General features: G+C 56.9%; 2 protein-coding genes across 4 annotated transcripts in view; both read left to right on the top strand.

The window, feature by feature from the left end:
• ALPL (alkaline phosphatase, biomineralization associated) overlaps positions 1–8,108 on the top strand; it is a 42,794-nt gene extending 34,686 nt beyond the window's left edge. For all 3 annotated transcript variants that reach the window (XM_037828258.1, XM_037828256.1, XM_037828257.1), the window contains 6 exons: positions 319–462; positions 1,621–1,690; positions 4,016–4,150; positions 5,772–5,963; positions 6,362–6,481; positions 7,134–8,108. In XM_037828258.1, coding sequence (XP_037684186.1) covers positions 319–462; positions 1,621–1,690; positions 4,016–4,150; positions 5,772–5,963; positions 6,362–6,481; positions 7,134–7,399 — 927 coding nt within the window. In that variant the 3' untranslated portion in view covers positions 7,400–8,108. The remainder of the gene's footprint in view (positions 1–318; positions 463–1,620; positions 1,691–4,015; positions 4,151–5,771; positions 5,964–6,361; positions 6,482–7,133) is intronic.
• Positions 8,109–12,029: 3,921 nt separating this feature from the next.
• On the top strand, positions 12,030–19,155 carry LOC119527819. Its single transcript, XM_037828255.1, has 3 exons — positions 12,030–12,226; positions 17,277–17,540; positions 18,478–19,155. Exons 1-3 carry the CDS (start codon positions 12,160–12,162, stop codon positions 18,900–18,902), a joined length of 756 nt encoding a protein of 251 aa, XP_037684183.1. The 5' UTR covers positions 12,030–12,159; the 3' UTR covers positions 18,903–19,155.
• Positions 19,156–20,979: the final 1,824 nt, after the last annotated feature.

Raw genomic sequence — 20,979 nt, 5'->3', positions numbered from 1 at the left:
AGTGAGTGCTCAGTAAATGGTCTTATTAAAAAAGTAGGAGTTATGTGTCAGGCTTCGGGATAGCCAGTTAAGGTAGGTCATCATGAGCTCCCAAAAAACAGTCCCAATAGACCCATGATTCTGTCTTCTGATAAGAAAGAAATTAGTTTTTCTTCCCGAAGCTGGAAAAGCAGAGCATCATGGCAGAGAGTTCTGAATCCAGGACTCTCCAACTCCGTCCCCAGAAGCTCCGGGCATCCAGCTCTCCAGGCAGAGGCTGCTAGGGCTCCTGGAGGTCCTGGGGCGCCAGGGTGTACTGAGGGCTTCTCTCTCCTTTAGGTGATCATGGGCGGTGGCCGGAAGTACATGTTCCCCAAGAATAGAACCGACGTGGAGCATGAGACGGATGAGAAGGCCAGAGGCACGAGGCTGGATGGCCTGAACCTCATCGACATCTGGAAGAGCTTCAAACCAAGACACAAGGTAGCCGTGCGGGGACCAGGGGCTGCTGAGCAGCCTGCGCCAGGGCTGGGGCTGGGGGACCACTCTCTGAATCTGTTTTTCCATCTGTAAAATGGGTATTATAATTCTTACCCCAAAGGGTTTTCATAGGCCTGAAATGGGCTAACAGATGCAGGAAGGTTCATAGTGGGTGATCAATCAATTCCCTCCTTTGGGAACTGAGCTGCAGAGTAACGAGGAAGGTGAGCCAGGGAAAACCCGGGTAGCTGCTGTGTGCAGGGAGAAGCCCGAGCAAGTACAGTGAAGGCTCCGAACAGGAAGATGGAGAAACAGTTGCTGGGGGGGCGGGATGGATGGGGACTTGCAGTAGGTGGAGGATTTTACAGGCAGAGGAAGTAGGGAGGAGGGCACGGCTGGCCAGGGAGTGTGGGAGCACAGGCCTGAGGGGGAGGCTGGAGCTGTGGGAGTGGCCCCTGGCTCTGACTCCGTGGAGAGCCCTCTGGCCCTTTAAATCTGTGGCTGCCGGACCTGGGGCAGCTGAGGTCTGGAAATGACCGTGGCCAGGGCTGAAGACAGTGGGGAGCAGCCTGGCAGCCACTTTGATGTCATCCTGTGTTTGGGTTTCTGAGGTTCCAGGACTGGTCCACTGGGAGGCCACGTGGGATGGGGCTGGGCTGAAAGTGCCATGGGGGAAGGCGGGGAAGGCAGCCACCATGGGGCAGAGGGTGACTGAGCCACTTTGAACCCTTCCCATTCCTCCTGAGTCAGCTCAGTCTGGGCCAGAGCCCCAGCCCACCCTCGGCCTCGGTTAGTCTACATGGAAAATGGGACCAGAGCTTCATCCTTCTTGCCCAGACAAAGTGCTTTCTCTGGAGCTCAGTCTAGATGGCAGGAGGGAGAGACAGGACCCACCCCCTGCCTGGGCACCACAGGTCCTGCATAGGCCAGGCATTCCTAGAAAACTGCCGTAAGAGTGGGTTCTCGATTCTGGCCACCTTTACCGCTGAGAAGCTACATCATCTGTGAGCCTCAGTGTCCTCATCTGTAAAGTGGGATTTTCTTGAGGGAAGCACAGTAGGTCTTTAGGGGGAGGGATGTTAAATGACTGAAGGAACACGTGAATGCCTTCCTCCCCTCCCCCAAATCCTCACGTGTGCTAACACAGGCCCTTCCTCCTAGCACTCTCACTACGTCTGGAACCGCACTGAACTCCAGGCCCTCGACCCCCGCACGGTGGACTACCTCTTGGGTGAGTGGGGGGCGTGGCTGCCCTGTGGCCAGGGTTGAGTCCAGCAGCGGAGGCAAGCCCCAGTGTGCCCCACTCCCCGCAACTCAGGGGCCTCTGTCCTCAGACTCCAGGACCTGGGAGGGGTGAGGAAGTGGGTTCTGGTTCATGGAATTAGGCCTGAAATCTGCTGGCTGTGCAGGGTGATTAGTCCCATTGAGCAGAAGGGGAAATAAGCTCAGAGAGGGCAAGCAATGTGTGACATGCCACACAGCTGATTAGAATTATGTCCCAGGCGAGTGGGAACCCTGCTGGGAGCTCAAACCTGAACAGGTCCTGGGCTGTGGAGCAGGGGACGGAAGTCCATTCTACTGGGTAGCCAAAGGGAGACGCCACCATGCTGTCTCTGCTGGTCCTGCCTGGGGCTCACCCTCCCTCCCCAGGGAGTGCATAACAGGCAAGGAGCCCGAGGACAGCACCAGGCTCGGTGGAACAAGGCCCCGAGGCTGGGGGCAAGCAGGCTGGGCCTTGGCACCACCATGCAGACATTCGGGTCTCTTTCCCACTGAGCGCGTGGTGGCAAAATCTCCTGCAAACATTTCCCAAGCTGCTGAGCTTCCAGCCCTGGGTGAGACCTGGGAGATAATGGGCTCTGAGCTGGGTGCCTGGAAGGTCCTCCAGACACACATACAGCCTTCTGCTTGCCTGGGTCACACTGCACTCCCTACACCCCCCCTTGGCTGTGTAGAGTGGTGCATGCACCCGGGTGTGTAGTTTAACTGTTCCGCTCATGGGCCTTGGTGCCACAGTGAGTTGAAATCCCAGCTCTACCACCTGTGAGCTCTGTGGCCTTGGGCAAGTGATTTCTATCAAGTGTGGATAATAACAGAGTCGCCACAAAATTAAATGAGCTCATGCCTTGATACATTACCTGATGCTGTGTGACAAATTCCCCCATGCTTACTGGTTTAAAACAAGAGTCAACGTGTGTTACCTCACACAATTTCTTTGGGTCAGGGATTGGGGGCAGCTTAGCCAGGCAGCTGTGACTTGGTCTCTCACGTGGTTGTGGCCACCTGAAGGCTTGCCTGGGGCTGGGGGCTCCCCTCACGGGACCAGCAAGCTGGTCTGGCTGTCAGCAGGAGGCCTCAGTTGTTCGCCAGGTGGATCTCTCCAGAGAGCGCTTGAGTGTCCTCACAACATGGCGACCGACTTTCCCCAGATGTGCAAGAGTGTGCAAGGTGGGAGCCACCATGTCTTCTGCCCTGGCCTTGGAAGTCACAGCACCGTCATTTCTGCAGTAGTCTATTGGTTACACAGGCTAGCTTTCGGAGAGTCTCCACAGGTGGAACCCGGGACACAGGCAAGGAGTGGGTCCCTCTCCTTATTTCAAGCTCAGTGAGCAGAAGGGACAGTGATTCCAAACCCTCTGCTGATTCACTGCACAGGACACTGTTTCCGTCAAGCCTGGTGTGTAAACAGGCACACACACGCGCTGCCCCACCGAGTCCAGGCCACGGTCCTTGGCCTTAGGGCCATGGTGCCATGGAGGACCCTCCAGGCTGGGGAGAGGCCGAAGGGTTCGATCCCAGATCTTCCACTTACCAGCTGAAACAGCAAATTCCTGGAGCCCTGAGTCTCCTCCTCTGTAAAGTGGACATGGGGTCACCCTCTAAGTGGTGGTCATGAGATTGGAGGGGGCAGCGTTTCCTAAGTACCTGGCAGGTTAGCTTTGCATATGAGGTTCCTCCCCTCTTACCACACTTGACCCCCAAGTTGGGTGAGAGGAACCTGTGTTCCTTGTGACACCTCAGCTTCTGCTGTTTGGGTTTGGTAAAGCTGCCGGAATGCATTGTACCAGAAACACGTTGGCTTTTAACAATGGGGATTTATTAAGTTACAAGATAAAATTCTAAGGCCATGAAAATGTCCAAATTAAGGCATCAACAAGCAGATACCTTCTTTGAAGAAAGGCTGCTGGCATCCGGGGTTCCTCTGTCAGCTAGCAAGGTACACGGCAGCGTCTACATGTCCTTTGCTTCCAGGTTTTGTTGCTTCTAGTTTCTGGCTTCAGTGGCTCTTTCAGCTTCTGTGGGGCTTTTTCACCTTCTCTGAATTTCATGCGTATGTGTTTTATCCTCTTCTAAAGGACTCCAGTAAGAGGATTAAGACCCACCTTGAATGGGGTGGGTCACATCTCAATTGAAACAACCTAACCAAAAGGTCCCACCCACAATAGGTCTACCCCCACAGGGATGGATTGAAAGAACAAGGCCTCTTCTGGGGTACATGTAACTTCTAACTACCACTGGGTTCTCACCATCCGCGCCCCCCTCGTGTCCTCCTCAGGGCTCTTTGAGCCGGGGGACCTGCAGTACGAGCTGAGCAGGAACAACGTGACTGACCCGTCACTCTCTGAGATGGTGGAGATGGCTCTCAGGATCCTGAAGAAAAACCCCAAAGGCTTCTTCTTGCTGGTGGAAGGTAGGAACCTGGGGCCAGAGCTCCTTTTTCAGATTGGACATGGTGAGGGCGGGGTTCCCTGGTGCTGTCACGAGGCCCTGGAGTCAGACCCAAGTTCTTATCCTGGTGCCATCATGCATTGGCTGTGTGACCTTCACTTGCACATATGAGGATAAAAATTGTATTCCTCCTAGAGGGGCCGTGAGCATCCATTGCATTTAGAGACACAAAGTCCTTTGGAACAGGCCCAGCAGAGTACAAATGCTCAGTGTTTCTATTATCTTCATCATCATCATTAATGTACAATAATACAATTGTATTAATTGTTATGTAATAGCTAAGTTAATAACAATAGGAAGTAAGAGGAAGCAATAAAGAATCTTCCAAAGTCCTAACAGCCCTCATTCTCCACGGTTCCTGATGTTGCCTCGCCGGGATCCCCACGTAACACACACTCTCACCCCCACACACTCAGACACACGTGGCCACACTTGCACATGCGCTCTCTCCCACATGTACACACACGGGTCTCTCCGCCCTCCAGAGGCCGGTGGCTGCCAGCCTGGCTCGGCTGCTTTCTTGCCAAACCCCGGGGTTCCCACTCAAGCACGGCGGTCTCGGCCTGGCTCTCAACAGGGCTCTGACGCTGAGGAACCAGCCAGGAGCCAGTGGTGGTGAGCAGGGCTCCCCTGGGAACGGTTGTCTTTGTGAGCAGAGCCAGGGCTGGGCCAGCTGCTCCCGGAGCCACAACAAAGGAAGGACCCACCCCGCCAGCCTGTCAGGCCAGAGCGGTTGGGGCGCAGGCTGCAGGGAAGAGAGGGCGGCCGGGCGCCTGGGCTCGGCAGCCCTCGGAATTGGTAGCATCCACCCAGGCAGCCTCAGGTCACACAGCGCCCAGCCGCTATGCCGGGCATGAAGCCAGGCCTGTGTGCCCGGGGAGGGAGGCGGGATGGGGTTCAGGTTCAGCTGGCCCCATGGAGCTTCCCACAGACACTGCCCAGGTACCAGGGGTTTCCACCACCCTTTAGGCCTGAGAAGCTCCCGTGCTTTACTCTCACAGATGGGGTGCTCGTGGTGGAAAGAGGGGTGAGGGGCTCTTTTAGAGTGTGTCACACCTGAATGCAAACCCTAGCAAATCCCACCTTGAGCACTTGACTTCCCCACTCCAGACCTCAGTTTGTCCATCAGTAAAGAGGGGCTGATCGTAGCCATCTCTGTTCAGAGTCGTCGTGAAGGGGGAATAAAACCAGCTTATTGTGCCAGGCTCACAGTAGGCACTCAGGCATGCACCCCTGCCCCTATCCTGCCCCTGTGAAGCTCTTAAGCCTCAAGCAGCAGAAGAAACAGTGCAGGAAGCAGCATGTGGTGGTGGAAAGAGCGCAAACTGCAGTCAGGTGGAGCTGCTGAAAAGCAGATCTTGGCTTTGCACTTTCCTTATGCCTGACTTTAATCAAGTGACTCCCCCTCTCTAAGCCTCTGTGGGGGTTGAATGGCCGCAGAGTGGTACATGGTAGGTTCCGGGTGAAGGTTGCGACCCTTCCCTATCAGAGGAAAGGTTAATCCTGCAGTCACGTGGTGGGAGCTTGAGGTGCAGAGTTTTCCCCTCCCCCCTCACTCAAGGCCTTTGCCCTGGTGTCTCCAGGAGGCAGGATTGACCACGGGCACCATGAGGGCAAAGCCCAGCAGGCCCTGCACGAGGTGGTGGAGATGGATCGGGCAATAGAGCTGGCGGGCAGCATGACCTCTCTGGATGACACGCTCACCGTGGTCACTGCTGACCACTCCCACGTCTTCACCTTCGGTGGCTACACCCCTCGTGGCAACTCTATCTTTGGTAGGTGGGCACTCTCAGGGTCTCCTGTCTGCCCGTCTGGGAACGGGAGTGGCCTGGGGGAAAGCCAGCAAGCCCTGGGCCTGGCACCTGGTGGGGACTCAGGGGTAACTGGGTAGAGAGTGACAGGATGAGAGATGGAGTGGATGGAAGGGTGGGTGGGTGGGTGGATGGATGGGAAGGAAGGAGGGAGGGCGGGTGGGAAGATGTGGGCATAGAGAGAACTGGAGGGTGGTTGGTTGGATGTAAATAAGTGTTTGGAACGTGGCTTCATGGAGGTGGTTTGGGGCCCTTCAAAGTGGCTCCTGAGGGTTGCCAAGCCCCCGAGGAGCCCAGCTGGGGGCTGGGGGCTGCACACCTTGTGCTCCAGCCTGACCCTGGGGCCACCCCTCCCTGTGCAGGTCTGGCTCCTGGGGTGAGCGACGTGGACAAGAAGCCCTACACGGCCATCCTGTACGGCAACGGGCCTGGCTACAAGGTGGTGGGCGGCGAGCGCGAGAACATCTCCGTGGTGGACTTTGGTGAGGCTGCCAAAACCTCGGCGTGGGAGGGGACGGGGCACTCCTCTGGGATGGGCTTGGGGGCAGAGCGTAGGCTTGCGGTCAAAGTTGGAGATCTCGGAATAGCTGGGACTTGAGTCACAACAATTTCAGTTTAAATCCCATTCTAGTTTAGCAGCTGGGTGACGTCGGGCGTGTAACTTCACCTTTCTCAGCTTCTCCCCCGGTTGTTAGGAGCGGTAAATGGATGTGGTGAACTTAGTGTGGTGCGCTATCATTTCTTCTAGAGGTTTAATATTCCAATATAGGAAAGTCCCCCATTTGTTCATCCAATTCCATATCATTAAATGTTCGTTATTGTTCTAGACACCCCCGTTTGTTCCTGGGGGTCTGAACATGGTGAGATGGAAACCCCACACCCTCAGGTGACGCTTCTCTGCTCATATAAACCTCCTAGATGAGGTTTATTTCTTTCAGAGATTGAGACTCTATTCAGAATAGGCTCAGCTTCAAATCCCACAGCTTTGGGCAAAATGACTTCCAGCCCTGAGCCCCCATTTCCTCTTCTCTAAAATGGGGGCACTCGAACCAGTCTGGGAGGGGAGCCGAGAAGCTGCACCCACAGTGCAAAGTCCCTGGCAGGCTCACAGCAAGTGTTTCTTCTGGTCCACAGCTCACAACAACTACCAGGCCCAGTCGGCCGTGCCCCTGCGCTACGAGACCCACGGCGGGGAGGACGTGGCGGTCTTCGCCAAGGGCCCCATGGCACACCTGCTGCACGGCGTCCATGAGCAGAACTATATCCCCCACATGATGGCTTACGCAGCCTGCATCGGCGCCAACCACAACCACTGTGCCTCGGCCAGCTCAGCAGGCAGCCCCACTCCAGGCTCCCTGCTGCTCCTGCTGGCCCTGCTCCCCCTGCACATCCTGTTCTGAGGGCCCAGGGCTCAGACACCCACGAGCCTGTGACAGATGGGCCAGCGCTGCCCACCTGCCCGGCAGCCCACACCTCAGGGGCGGGAAGGCAGAGCCCTCCACAGCCTCCACAGCTGTCAGAAAGGGGACCCAGGAAACCAAAGTCTGCCGCCCGCTGGGCTCCACTCTGGCATCGTCCACTGAGGCCAGACCAGTTCCTGGCCTCTGCCCTCTGCTCCTTCCCCACTGCCCCTTTGGCCAGGGTAGGTTCCTCTCGGGTAGGCAGAGCACACAGACTGCAGAAGTTCTCAAAGCATCTATCTTATTTTTCTAGCAAACCTACTTCCCTAGACCTCTAGAGGCCCTGGAGCCTCCATGGAACATTCTGGATCCGACCCTCTCACCCTCATCTCCTTCCCTCTGGAGCCCACCCCCAAGCCTAGTGCTCCCTACAGAGAAGGTCTCTCCTCAGGCTGCGGGTTTGCTCACTCGCTCATTCCGAGGCTGCCCGGGGCTCCCAGGGACATCAGCTCTTGGGAAGGGGCGCCCAGCCCCAGGGAGCCCGGGTCAGGAGGAGCAGGCCTGGTGGGGTCTGCATTTCCCAGCTCCAAGCACGCAAGCCAGCTCCTCCCTAAGCAACTCCTGTTTGGAATGGCAAAAATAGTCTGTTTTGGGTTTTGGTTAAAAGGGAACACAAAACAATGAAATAAAACTTTCCAAATATTTCTGAGGACAGAGCTGAATCTTTGTGGTCAGTGGAGAAGAGACTGGAATAAACTCATTTCTCTGGGAAGAACTGGACTGGGGGTGGACTGTGTAGAGAGGAAGGGGTGTCCTGGCCTGGGGGCATTGCCCCTCATTACCTGGGTGACTATGGACAAATCCCTTTGGGTGTCCCTGTCTCAGTTTTCTTATCTGTGAAGTGGAACACAGCCCACTCCTGGGTTGTGTGAAGATTAAGCAGAGGCCTATATGCCAAGCTCTGTGCTTGAGGATTTATACAGATACCTTTCATCTAAGCCTCACTAGGGAATAAGTCCTCATCAGCCATGTTTACGTTTGTAGATTAGGAAATCAAGGATGTGTGAGATGATGTGATGGCCCAAGTTCCCCCTGATTTATAAATTGTGGAGCTGGGATTTGAATCCAGGTGTGTCCTATTCTGGAGCTCATGCACTTAACTCCTTGGTTTATAAAGCGTTTCCAACCTCCTGCCAACTAGATTCTGAGACAGACAATACTGATGCCACAGACCAGTTCATTGTGACCTTGGAAGGATTAGAAACCGTAATCTGAAGTGGGAGATCCATCAGGAATGGAAATGCAACTCAACTGAACATTTCTCTCTGAGCTTCCTAGCAGTCCTGGCAAAAAGGGAAGTAGAGCCAAGCTAATATTGGGATTTAAAAATTACAGTGCATGCGAACATTCTGGCTAGGACCAAGAGTCCCCTCATCTTGGACTCTACTATGCAGGGTTTCCCAGGTGTCGTTCTCATACCACCTTCACGGTTTTTGCCATATGTCTGTACTGTAATTTCCTGAACATTTTTCTTTAAATTCACATCTTTAAGCAGCCAACTTTTAAAAGCTTGTCAGTACCACCTGAATCAACTTACACAACTTAGAGGTGTGCAAACTATACTTGTGGCGCAGGTTGGGTTTCCCCAGAGGCAGACCCCGAACACTGATTTGAGTGCAAGTGGTTTTATTTATGAGACAATCCCAGAAAGCATGAGTGGCGAGAGGCAGCAAAGCTGATGGATGCGTTAAGCAGGTTACCATTGTGGGCAGCTGGGGCTCAGTCCCACGATGGAGTTCTGGGATACAGGGTAGAAGACTCACCTCACAGTTATCCCACCCCAAGGGGCGAGGGAGCTGAGGTATTCTCCAACTCTTGTCCTTGGTTGGCTAAGGGCTGATCTTAGGGAGATTGCAACTTGGTGCTTGCAAACCCACCTCTCAGGCACGTGCTAGAACAGCAAATGTTCAAAGGATACAAACCGGGCACCTACAGCATCTGCTAAACTTTGGGATTCACTGATGGGGTTAAAGTCATGAGCTGTGAGTCAGAGACACAGGGGTTCAAATCTCTGCCCCATCACTTTCTTAGTTCTATGAACCATTGGGCAAGTTATTTATCCTCTGACCCCCCTCTGCACATGTAGAGGACTTGGCAGTGTCCAGCATGTAGTAAGGGCTTGGAGTCCCATTAGGGACAAGGAGCTGTTCCTGCCTGATTCCTGGCCGTGGGGCCATGTTTCATCCATACTAGTTTCCACTGCTCCGGACAGTCTAACCCACGCCTCCCTCACCCAGGCCATGCTCCTTGCTCCGCTCTCCCCAGCTCACATAGCACCCTTTATTGTAACTGGTCAAGGGCTCTGAACCCTAATCCAAGCCAGGTGCGAAGGTGGAGGTCCCTAGCACAAGGGACACCTTGTCAGAGAGGAGGGACAAGGGTGAGCTGACAAATCCTCTTCCATTCGCTGAATAACCCTGCCTGGTGTTACAGATAAATCCAGAAATCTCAGTAACGCTACACAATAGAAGTTTATTTCTAGATCAAACATCAGTCCAATGGTGGTGCTCCTGATCGGGTGATGTGGGGACCCTGGGGCTCTGCCCTCCCCTTTAGCTCTGGATGTCCTTTCTATCTGGCCTGCACATCAATGAGGGGAGGGGCAACAGTGGAGGAGGTACCCCAACTTTTTAACCCCTTCTTCCTGAAAATAACTTCACTTCCACTCACATTTCATTGGTGAGAACCAGTCACATGGTCCTACTTAGATGCAAAGGAGGCTGGGAATTGTAGTCTTCAGTTGGGCAGCTGTTTCCCACTATCTCTACAGCAGGGCTTTTCAACCTTGGGGCTACTGACATTTTGGATTGGATAATTCTCTGTGGTGGGGCACTGTCCTGTGCACTGTAGGACATTTAGCAGATCCCTGCCCCTCCCCACTAGATGCCATCAGCTCCCTATCCATGCACAGTTGTGACATAAATGTCTCCACATGTTCCCCTGGGACAAAACCACACCGCCCCCAACTGGTTGAGAACCTCTGCTCTGCAGTAACAAAGGGGCGTGGGAAGCTTGGGTGGTCACCTGGCCCTCAAACTCACACGCTCCCAGACATCACGGAGCATTGTCAACGGTGTTTTTAAAAAGTTTACATAAGATCTGGGTTTTGGGCATTTTTGAAAAACTGGGAGATCTAACTGGCAGTGGAGGCCTTCACATTTCCGCAAGGCAATGGTCCTTTTGAGCGGAGAGCTGGTTGCCCTTCGGAGGCTCTCCTGTTTGCCACAGCCCCAAGTATTCCCCATAGTCTTACAAGAAGCCCCTTCAGACATATTTGTTACCCATCTGGTCATGGTGGAGACTGTGACCCCTTGCCTTATCGTGTGCCACTCCCTGTGCCAGGCTTGGGGGATGGAACAGCGAGCAAGCCTGAGGCTCCGCCCTCAAGTTGCAGCAGAGACCACTAGAGACAGTCCTGCTGCAATGGGGAAGCAAGGAGCTGTGGGGGCAGGGAGGGGGCACTTAACCCAGCTGGGGCGCAAGTAAGGGGGGCGGCGCACAGAGGTGGGCAAGGCAATGAGTGAGCTGATGCTTAACAAGGGCAGGGAGACGTACAGCAGGGCACAAGGAGACAGAGGGGAATTCAAAAGGATATATTGTGGGGAGAGATGAGCTTGAAGTGGAGAGGAGGGCCCTGAAGGCCATTCCAAGGAGCTGGGAGGTGACCATGAAGGCCCTGGGGAGCCATGGGTGGTTCTGGAGCTGGGGAGTGAGCATCAATTTTGAAAGCTCATGCTAGTAGCCATTTTCGAGCGCAGCTGTAAGAACTGGAGGCTGGGAGACCAAGAAGGAGGCTCCTGCAATGGACCAGGCGGGAAAGCTGGGGCCAGGGAGAAGGGGAGGAGGGAACAAGCCACTGAGTTCTGCTCCAGTTTGTCAAGAAGAAAGCTGGACCAGCACGTGAATGGACAGATCTTGAGCAAATGGACTGCTCTGAAATTGAGGGCAGGAAGGAGTCGGATACCTACTATGTGCTATATGCCCTACTAAGCGCAGGGGAGATGGCAGTGAAGTTGCTGCTTTGGGGGCACAGTCTCATGTTTTGCCTCCACCATCCTATCAGGGGAGCAGCATCACCCCCATCTTAGAGATAGGAAAGTTGAGGTTCAACAGGGCAGTGACCTGCCCCAGCTCCCATGGCTGGCGAGTGACAGCTGGATTTTGAACCCGCGTTCTCCCCACCACCTCCGGGGCGCTAATCTCTCCAAGGAAAACAACCCGTGCCTCATCGGCCACAGAACCGCAGGCCCCCCACCCCCGAAGACCCCCGGTGAGGGTGGTGAGAGCCCCGAGACAGCGGCGTTTTACAATTAGCCCTGGTGGCCAAGCCGAAGACCTCCCACCGAGATCTAGCACCGCCGACCGACCTGGGGGGACCGGGGATTCGGTTCTCGGAAGGGAACTCGGGCGCGCAGCTTCCTGCGCGGCTTCCTCCGGGCCTCGTGGCGACGCTGCCCTGGCCGTCGGTGCCAGCCGCGGGGGGCCAGGGCGGCCGGGCTGGGGTCCCCCGGCAGGGCCCGCCGGCGACCGGCCACCGCCCCTCTCCCTCCGGACCGTCGGGGCCGAGGGTCGGAGCTCGCGGCGGCCATGGACGCACTGGCGGCCGCCGCGAGTCCTCGGCGCATCGTAACGCACGTTAGCGCGTTTATCCTCCCGGCCGCCCTCGGGGCGCAGGGACTGTTGTCGCCCCCATTTTACAGATGAAGGAACGCAAGCTGGGGAAACGCGCCCCCTCGGCCGGCTCCTCCCCCGCGCGCTCCTCCCCGGGTGAGTGCGGGCGCCGGGCCTGCGGGGCGAGCGGGGGGCTCCGTACCCCCAGTCACCCTTTCGCCCCGGGTTCCGAAACAGGTTCTGGACTCCGAGGGGCCCGGCTCCTCGCTGCCCCGGTCGGCGGGCTCGTTGGTCCGGAAGCCACAGCTCCTTTCGTGCGCTGGGGGATGGGCTGCGGGATGGGCTGGGGGATGGGCTGGGGGTGGGGGCGAAGGTCAGGGGGTGGGACGGAAAGAGGAATTGGGAATTTAATTCTGTGAAAGTTGCACGTTGGGGTGGAGGGGGTCAGCGGCTGGGGATCCTGCTTTCTTGGCCTGAAAATGGGGAAGGGGGTCCTGGGGCTGTGCCTTGTCCTGGTGGAGGTGGCTAGTGGCCTCCAGCAGAGCCTCTGCCTCCTCCAGGGTGGCCACGGGTCTCCTGGTCAGCCTGGGATTGAACTCTCTGGCAGAGGGTCCTGTAATCAGCCTCCTACCCCCAAAGTCCCCTGGTCTGGGAAAAATGGCAGCTCCGAGGGCAGCAGGCTGGGTCTGCTGGGGCAGAATGGGGTGGGGGCAGGGGGGAGTTGAGATGTGATCCTTCACCCCCTTTTCCTCCCAGAGACCTGGGCCCTCCTGTCTACGTTAGGTGCTGGGTGGGGCCCTTGTCTGCCGTGAGCCCTCTACTCCCAAGGGGCCTTTTGGGACCGCTTTCCACAGTCACCCAGACAAAGCCAAAGGCTGGAGTGACCTTCTGTAGGCCAGGGGAGGAGGGCAGCCCAGAGAGGGTCAGACACCAAGTTGAAGTCGCACAGTAAAATGGGCAGAGGAGCCCAGCTTCTGCCTCTGGCAAAGGGTTTTCACAACCTCCTGACCCTGGGTCCCCCCAACTCGGGGTCACCTGCACCTGGGGACTGTGGGAAGGAAGGACTCCCAGGTATCCAGTGCTTGCCTCACACTGGGCACCTACTCCCCACACTTTCTTTTTCACCCTCCTAATAACACCGGAGGTAGGGTGCTGTTACTGGCCGCATTTTACAGATTGGAAATCCAAGGTCGAGAGAGACTGGGGGGCTGCTGTAGCTGGTGATCAAGGAAGGCTTGTCTGAGGAGGTGACATTTGAGTTGAGACCCAGTCGGTAAGAGGGCGGCCTTGCAACCATGTGGAGGAAAGATTGTTCCAAGCAGAGAATAGAGTAAGTGCAAAGACCCTGAGATGGAAGTGAGTTTAAAATGTCTGAGAGACAGGAAGAAGGTTATCTGGCTTGATCCCAGAGGAAGGGGGACAGTGGATGGGATGAAGGGGGAGAGGTGGGCAAGAACTGCCCCACATGGACTTGGGGGTTACGATGCGATGCGGCTCCTGCATTTTCTTCTGGTTGCAAGGGAAGCCTCTGGAAGGCTAGAAGCAGGGGAAGAGACGCAGTGCGGTTTGTGCTTTGGAAAGATCTTTTTGGCTTCTGTGCAGAGAAGGGCCTGGGAATGCCAGGAGCAGATGCCGGAAAGCAGCTTGGAGGCCTCTGCTGTTGTCCTGGTTGGAGGTGATGGTGGCTTGGAGCAGGCTGGCACGATGGTGGGGCGGGTAGGAGTTGGATCCTAGATATGTTTTGGAGTTAAAGCTAGCCAGTTCAGTGATGGATGGAAAGCAGGGAGGGGAGGAAATAGCAGAGTCAGGGACGCCCCTCACGTTTATGGCCTGGGCACCTGGATGGACGGAGATGCCATTTATGGATACGGGGGAGCAGGTTTGGGGAGAAAATAGAGAGTTGGGTTTGGATCACGTTCAGTTGGAGATGCCCTTTGGACATCGAGTGGAGATGTTGGGTTAGGTAGTTGGGGACCAGAAGAGTCCAGCGTTCAGGAGAGGAGTCGAGGCTGGAGGTATAAAGACCAGGGTCACAGTGGTATTTAAATCTCTGGGGCAGAGAGAAGTGACTTGCCGGAAAGCCAGTGGGCAGGATTTGAACTGGGGTCTGTCAGACTCCAAAACCCACAGGCACTCTGTTCACTCTAGCAGTTGGTGACTTTGGGAAGCTGGGGACAGAAGGGGCTTCACTGGAGGTGTAGGGTGGGGTCATGAGACTCTGGAGTGGGCGAGGAGAACCCCCTGAGAATGAATTTGGAAACGACTCGGATCCTTCCTGCCTGGGCTGCCTGCCCCCAGCCACAGCCTGGCCAGCTGCGAGAGCCCTTGTCATGCCTGGAGTCCTGGCCCCTGCCCATTGCACAGATGGAGAAACTGAGGTCCAGAGGTGGGCAGGGCTGGATCTAGGTCTCCTGCCCGCTGACCTTGATTCTTCCTCCAGCTTCTAAGGTGGGTTCCTGTCTGAGTCAACTCAACCGTTGGGTTGAGTCCATCCAACAGTGACATTCCTGGGGTGGGAATGGATTCTCTTGCAGCCCTGAGATGGAACTGGGGCTCCGGCCTTCCTTCCGGGGTTCCTGCAAAGGGAATGTGTGCCAAATGCCTGCCCCTGCCCTTTGCTGGGCCCATCCCCGGCCTTCAGGACCCCTTGAGGTTCCTGGCTGGGTGGCCTCGAGCCTGGCTCTGGTTGTGGCTCCTGCTGCCCCGTGGCCAGAATCAAGGCTCCCCCTGGCCCCTGCCCAGACCACCCAGCGCCAGGGCCTGGTGGAGCCTGGCGGGGCCGGTGGGCAATGCTCCCAGTCCAGCCAGCCGCGGTCTGGCTCCGCCTGAGGGGCTGCAGCCTGGGAACCACTGGCTGTCTCCCTGGGGAAGCAGCTAGGAGCTCCAGAACAAACAGGGAAACCACAGGCCTCACCAGCCTGAGGAGGGGCAGCTGCCTCTGGTCTCGTCCACCAACACCCCCTCTCCAGGCCTCGCCCTCCACTTATGGGGGCTGGGAGGGGACGCCGGCAAGCAGGCGCACAGGGCTGAGCTTGAGGAAGGTGGGCTGCAGAGCAGAAAGAGTGGAGGCGAGGAGGGTCTTGGCAATCAGTGGGGAGGGGGCAGAACCGCTGTGGCCACATGTGGATGGAGAAGGACGTGATTGAGAGGCTCAGGTGATCCTAAGGGAAGTTTTTACTGGACCAGAGTAGAGTGCTTCCCCTTGGCCTCAGAAAGAGAACAAAGCCCAGAATCAGAGAGACCTGGGTTCAGATCCAGACTCTTCCACATCCTTGCTGGGTGACCTTGGGCAAGTGACTTTACTGTTCCGTGCCTCGGTTTCCCCTTTAAAAACCGGCCCCATCAGCCCCTGCTTCCCAGAGCTGTGGTGAGATGACATGGAGTCTCCTGGGTGGAAGGTGCCCAGCACAGAGCATGACGCATGGACGGGCCTCAGGGACATCAGTCCCTGATCCGTTGCTAGCTCGGTGGGAGCCAGAACCCCCCAGGGGATTCCTGGGCCTTGGCTGGGCAGGCTGGGACAGCCTTGCTGATTCATGCCAGCTGGGGGTTGGGGGAGCATTTGAGTCCATGAAAAGCCACAATTAGAGCCCAATTTAAAGAAACGCTGTGTTAGTCCTTCCCTGGGAAGATGTGATTATAGGCTCGGAGCTAAACCGTTTAACTGGATGACACACAGAGAGGCCCCTTCCCGCCCCGGGGCATTGCCAGATGTCCAGCCCGGCCCCCTTGTACAGCTGGGGAAACTGAGGCCCAGAGCAGGAAGGAACAGGCTCCAGCTCACACTGCATGTTAAGGGGGAGCCAGGCCCAAACCATCTAGAAGCCAAAAGCATCTTGAAGAATTGACATTCCTTGAAAAGGAGCAGTGGGGGCTGAGTGCAGCCCCGAGAGGAAATGGGGCCTGTCTGGAATGGCCTCAGTGTGACACTGGGTCATGGGGCCAGGGTCTTGCAGCCAGCCCCTGCCCAACTCCCAAGGACCTTGACATAATTACTCCCCCTTATGAGACCAGGCAGACATCAGTTTACGCACCCTCATGGTAGCCCTATAAGGAAGCTGCTCGTGTTATCCCCATTTTAGGGATGAGGAAACTGAGGTTTTAAGTGCTGGGATTGGAACAGGGGCACTCCTGTCAGGACTGGACTCCCTGCTGAGATCTTTCAGCACAAGGCTGGGTGGTGGGAATGGTGGACTGCGAGTGGAGTGAGTGCATCAGCAATTGAATGAATGAATGAGTGACTCTGCCCTTGGGGGGTTGTGGAAGGGCCACAGGCCTCTCCCTAGTCCTCCCCTCCGGGGAGACCCCTGAGACTAATGGGCTGCTGAGAAAGGCCCAAATCTCACCTCCCCCCAAAATAAGAATTCCCAACTTTCCAGATCCCAGGAGTCCCCCTAGCTGGTCCAAATGCTCTTCTAAGGAGCCCTGGGCGAGCACCTCCTTGGCCTGCCCCATCCTTAGTCCCACCTTCCCCCCCGCCCCTGCACCCCTGCCCTGGGTCTGGGGAGGGGGTAGGACAAGGCAGGAGCTGGCCCCTTCTGTCCACACACACCTCCCCTGTCCCCCCTGAGGCTCACTTGGGGAGCCTGGGGCTTGGGGCCCCTGCATACTCCACATGGCTCCAAGGAGCACGAGGCAGAGGGCTGGGGACACTGCTGGCCGGGTGCCCCTGAGTGGGGCTGCACCGGAGGGTCCTTCATTCACTCTACAAGTGTGCCAGGCCCTGTCTTAGGCATGGGGCTCGGCAGAGGACACACACACCGACCTTCCCTCTTGTTCCACTGTGGTTTCACTGAGGAGACTGGTGTCTGTGTATCTGTCATAAGACCCCTCCCCCATGTTCCAGAGAACTGTCCCTTACCCCCAGAAAACTGAGGGCTCACTGTGGACCAGGGGCTGTGCCTCCCTCATCAGACTGTGACTTCCCCAGGAAGCAGAGTGCCACCCCCATCAGACTGGGGTGGGGTCTCACGGTCTATAAAATCTGCTCCTGAGAAACCTCTGCTCCCCACTCTTAGAACCCCCAGTATAGGCTTGCCAGATAAAATACAAAATGCCCAGTTAAAATTTGAATTTCAGATAAACAATAAATGCCTTTTTAGGGTAAGTATGTCCCAAATATTGCATGGGATATACTTACAGTAAAGAAGTATTCGTTGTTTATCTGAGATTCAAATTTGACCGTGCGCCCTGTTTCTGTTTGCAGAACCTGACAGCCCTAGCCCTGCAGCGCTCTCCTGTCGCAGGCATCTGGCCTGGTTCGTGCCTGGACTCGGCCCCTGCCTGCTCAGTTATGGCTCCTGTTGGCATCTGGAGCTGCCCTCCCCCAGTGCCTGCACCTGCAACCCTGGCTCCCAGGTTGTCCCCCTGCCACCTGGCCTGCGAGGCCCAGCCTGGGCTGTCAGGAATGCTGTGTTTGGCCCCTGCATGATGGATCCAGAAAGAAAGGGCCTGAGCCCCAGCTGCAGAGGTAAAGGGACCCAGACACCAAGCAGATGGAGACAGAGAGGGACAGATCAAGACCGAGATGGACAGACAGCTTGAGGCCCCTGCCCAGAACTGCTTTGGGGAGGGGGCTGGTGGAAGGGTGGGGGGGTCCCGAGAGCTCACAGGCGTTCTCCCTGAGTGGATCCGGGGCAGAGGGGAGGCTGGGCTCCTGAACCCCGGTGTTGGGCCTGGGGCTCTGGGCCCCGGATGGGAGGCCCCGGGAGGCAGCCAGGGGCCTCCCGCCCTGGTAGGCTGGGGTGGGAGTCCGTGGGAGCCCGTCCCCGGCCCCCTGCGGCTCTCCCCTCACCCTGCCCCCCAGGGGCGAACACAGGGACATTCACGGCTTCCCAGAAGGGCCTATGGGACAGCCAGAGCGGCTTTTAAAATTAGCCTTGCTAACCAGATCTGGCTATTTCAGGAGGCTCCGTCCCGGGCTGTCCCCTTGGTTGGGCGTGTGGGGAGGGAGGGATGCCACATTCCAGGGTCCCTGGCTGAGCACCCCCTGTGGCCTGAGCAACAGGGAACGTCCAGGTCCCAGCCCCTGGCACTGGGCAGGCCTGGGCCTGCTGCCATCTCATTGGTGAAGGTCTCATACGGACAACCAGGTATGGGGGAGGGGGGCGGGGGCCCCTCATATGGGGCACGGTTTCTGTGCCAGGCAGCCTGCAAGGCACCTTGGAGGCCACGACAGCCTCTCCCAGCAGTAGGTGGGGGCTTTGTCCCCATTGTACAGGTGAGGAAATTGAGGTTCAGAGACAGTGGGGTGCGGGGTGGCGTGCCCGGCCATGAAGCAGGGAGATGGGGGATGTCGTGACCCCTGGTCTGCCACGCACCCAAGTCCGTCCCTGGGAGGGCTTCTCCCTCCGTGTTTGGGGAAACTTCTGGCTGCTGTTTCCACCACCAGAGTTATTTCTATGCAGAGTCTGGCCCTTCCCGGAGCTCGGAGCCCCCTGCCCAGGCCCCAGTTCCAGCCTTGGTCAGAGTGCCCTGGTGCGCCCTCCCCGGCTCAGAACCCAAGGCCACCAGGGCTGGCACGGGCACAAGGGAAACAGCGCTGGACGCTTTGATCCCAGAGGTCAGATCCGTCCTCAGCCTCCCGGCCCCACCTTGGCACTGGGAGGGGTGGGGCGGGGCGGGGGCCTGGGCCGAAACCCAGCTCCCTGCCCGCAGATGGGGCCTGGCACCACCTGGGCAGGGCAAGGGGGCAAAGGCAGGTTCTTCTTGCCAAGCCGCCCGGTCTGCCTCTGCCACCACAGACCCCGGTGCCTCCATCCTCAGCCGCGGGACAGTGCTGTGGCGTAAAGGGGTGCAGTGTGAAGTGGGGCGGGTGCCAGAGCGCTTTTGAGAAAGGATCCTGGGGGCCTCTGTCCCAGCCCGGGCGCCAGGTGCCAGGTCTTCCACACTGAGCTGACCCACCTCTGACGGTTTCCTTGGGAATGGCCAAGCACCCCACACAGGCCCACCGGGAGCTAGGGCTGCACCAAGAACTTCAGGGGTAACAACTCATTTGAATCTTTGCCTCAGGGTGCCACTGAAGTCAGGACTCCTAGCACCCCCTGTCCAGATGGGGAAACTGAGGCCCAGAGAGCCAACACCCTGTGCCCAAGTCATGTTGCTGGGAGGTGAAAGAGAGCTCAGGGCTGACCCCAAAGCCAGGGTCTTCTCCTTGGTGCTGAACTGTGGCTGCTGTGGGGGGAGGGAGGAGATGGGGATGAGAGACTGAGCCAGGACCCAAGATCCAGGGGCTGGGAAGGGGTGCTGGGGGTGAGAGAATAGGGGTGCAACTGGGCAGGGGAGTGGGTGGGGTTGGTGGGAGGCCTGTGGAGCCCAGGCAGCCTGGAGCCAAAGCCCAGAAGGCAGGGTTGGGGTGTGGGTGAGTCACAGCCCCTGGGTGGCCTGAGGCATCTGAGGGCCGTGGAAGGGCCCTGTCAGGAAGAGCATGGAGGCCCCCCCCCGGCCACACACACAGCCCCTGGGGTGCAATCACCGTCATCCTGGGAGGGGTGGGCTGGGGCTGCAGACCGACCCTCGGGGAGGCCGAGTCATGGCTGGTCCGCCTGAGGCCCAGTTCTGGGCCTGCCCCCAGCCCAATGCCTCTTGACCCACCCCTCTGTGAGCCCACCTCAGAGAAGACCCTCACCCCCAATTTATCCATCACCCAGATGGGACCCCTGGGAGGCTCCCATCTCCCTCCCTCATACCCATACCTCATCAGCCCTTTCGTCCAGGTGCTTGTGCCTCCCCAGACCTCGAGGCCTGTCCATCGTCCACCTGGCCACCATCTGTCCAGCAGTAGTCCTCGAGACTCTCCCTCCCTCTGCTGACCCCCACCCAGCAGCTCCCACCATCCTCCGTGGCTCCCCATTGCCCTCAGCGTAAAGCCCTACCCCCTTGGTCTGGCATTCACAGCGTGTGGCCTTTGGCCTCCTGTCTGCTTGTCTTCCTGTCCCCTCCATCGCTGCCCTCCAGATCCCAGGTGCCTCGGGCCGTGCTCTCCTCCACACTTCAGCACATGCAGGTCCCTCCTCCCGGACTCTGCTCACTGGGCTTCCCACACTCGCCGCTTTGGACCCGTCAAGAACATGAATCATGTATGTTTCCATGTTTGTTTTTTTCTTAAGCAATTAGAGAGATGATAACAATTCATTGCAGATCCTGGACTGGATCTAATAATAGAGGAGAAACGGCCCCAAAGGACATTTCTGGGGCATGAAAAAACTGGAATTTAGCCTATAAGTATTTATCAATGTTAAAGTTCCTTGAACTTGATAAATGTACTTCAGGTGGTTACGTAAGGTAAAATCCTTGTTCTTAGGAAATGTACACGGAACTATTATGTGTTCAAGGAGCATGATGTATACAAGCTACTCACAAATGTCTAGAAAATAAATAGCTAGACACACAGATGAGTAGATAGGATCATACAGCAAACGTGGAGAAAAGTTAAATACCGGTGGCTCTGGTTATCTGGGGTGGGGAGGGGCATGTTGAGTTCTCTGTGTGGGTTTTGTATTGCTTTTGTAACTGTCCTGTAGGTATGAGATTATTTAAAAATACAGTTTAAGAGAAAACAACCAGAAGCAGGTGGCAGTGCTGCCCAGGCAGCTCAGGGCCTCGCACTGGGGAACCCGTCTCCCGTACCAGGCTGGCCCCCTGGGTCCTTCACCCCCCCCCTTTTTTTTTTAATTCCGTTTTGTTGAAATATATTCACATACCATATCATCCATGGTATACAATCAACTGTTCACAGTATGATCATATAGTTACGCATTCATCACCATATAGTTATGCAAATCCTTCACCCCTTTTAATTGTAGCTGCCTGTTTCCACTGCTGCCCTGGGAGTCCCTCCAGGCAGGGGCTTTGGCATTCTCTTTCCCACCGCCCTGGACCCCTACTTTGGCCCTAGGAGCATCACCCGC

Source organism: Choloepus didactylus, chromosome 2 (assembly GCF_015220235.1).
Source record: "Choloepus didactylus isolate mChoDid1 chromosome 2, mChoDid1.pri, whole genome shotgun sequence".
NCBI lineage: Eukaryota > Metazoa > Chordata > Mammalia > Pilosa > Megalonychidae > Choloepus > Choloepus didactylus.
This window is presented reverse-complemented; position numbering and strand designations above follow the sequence as displayed.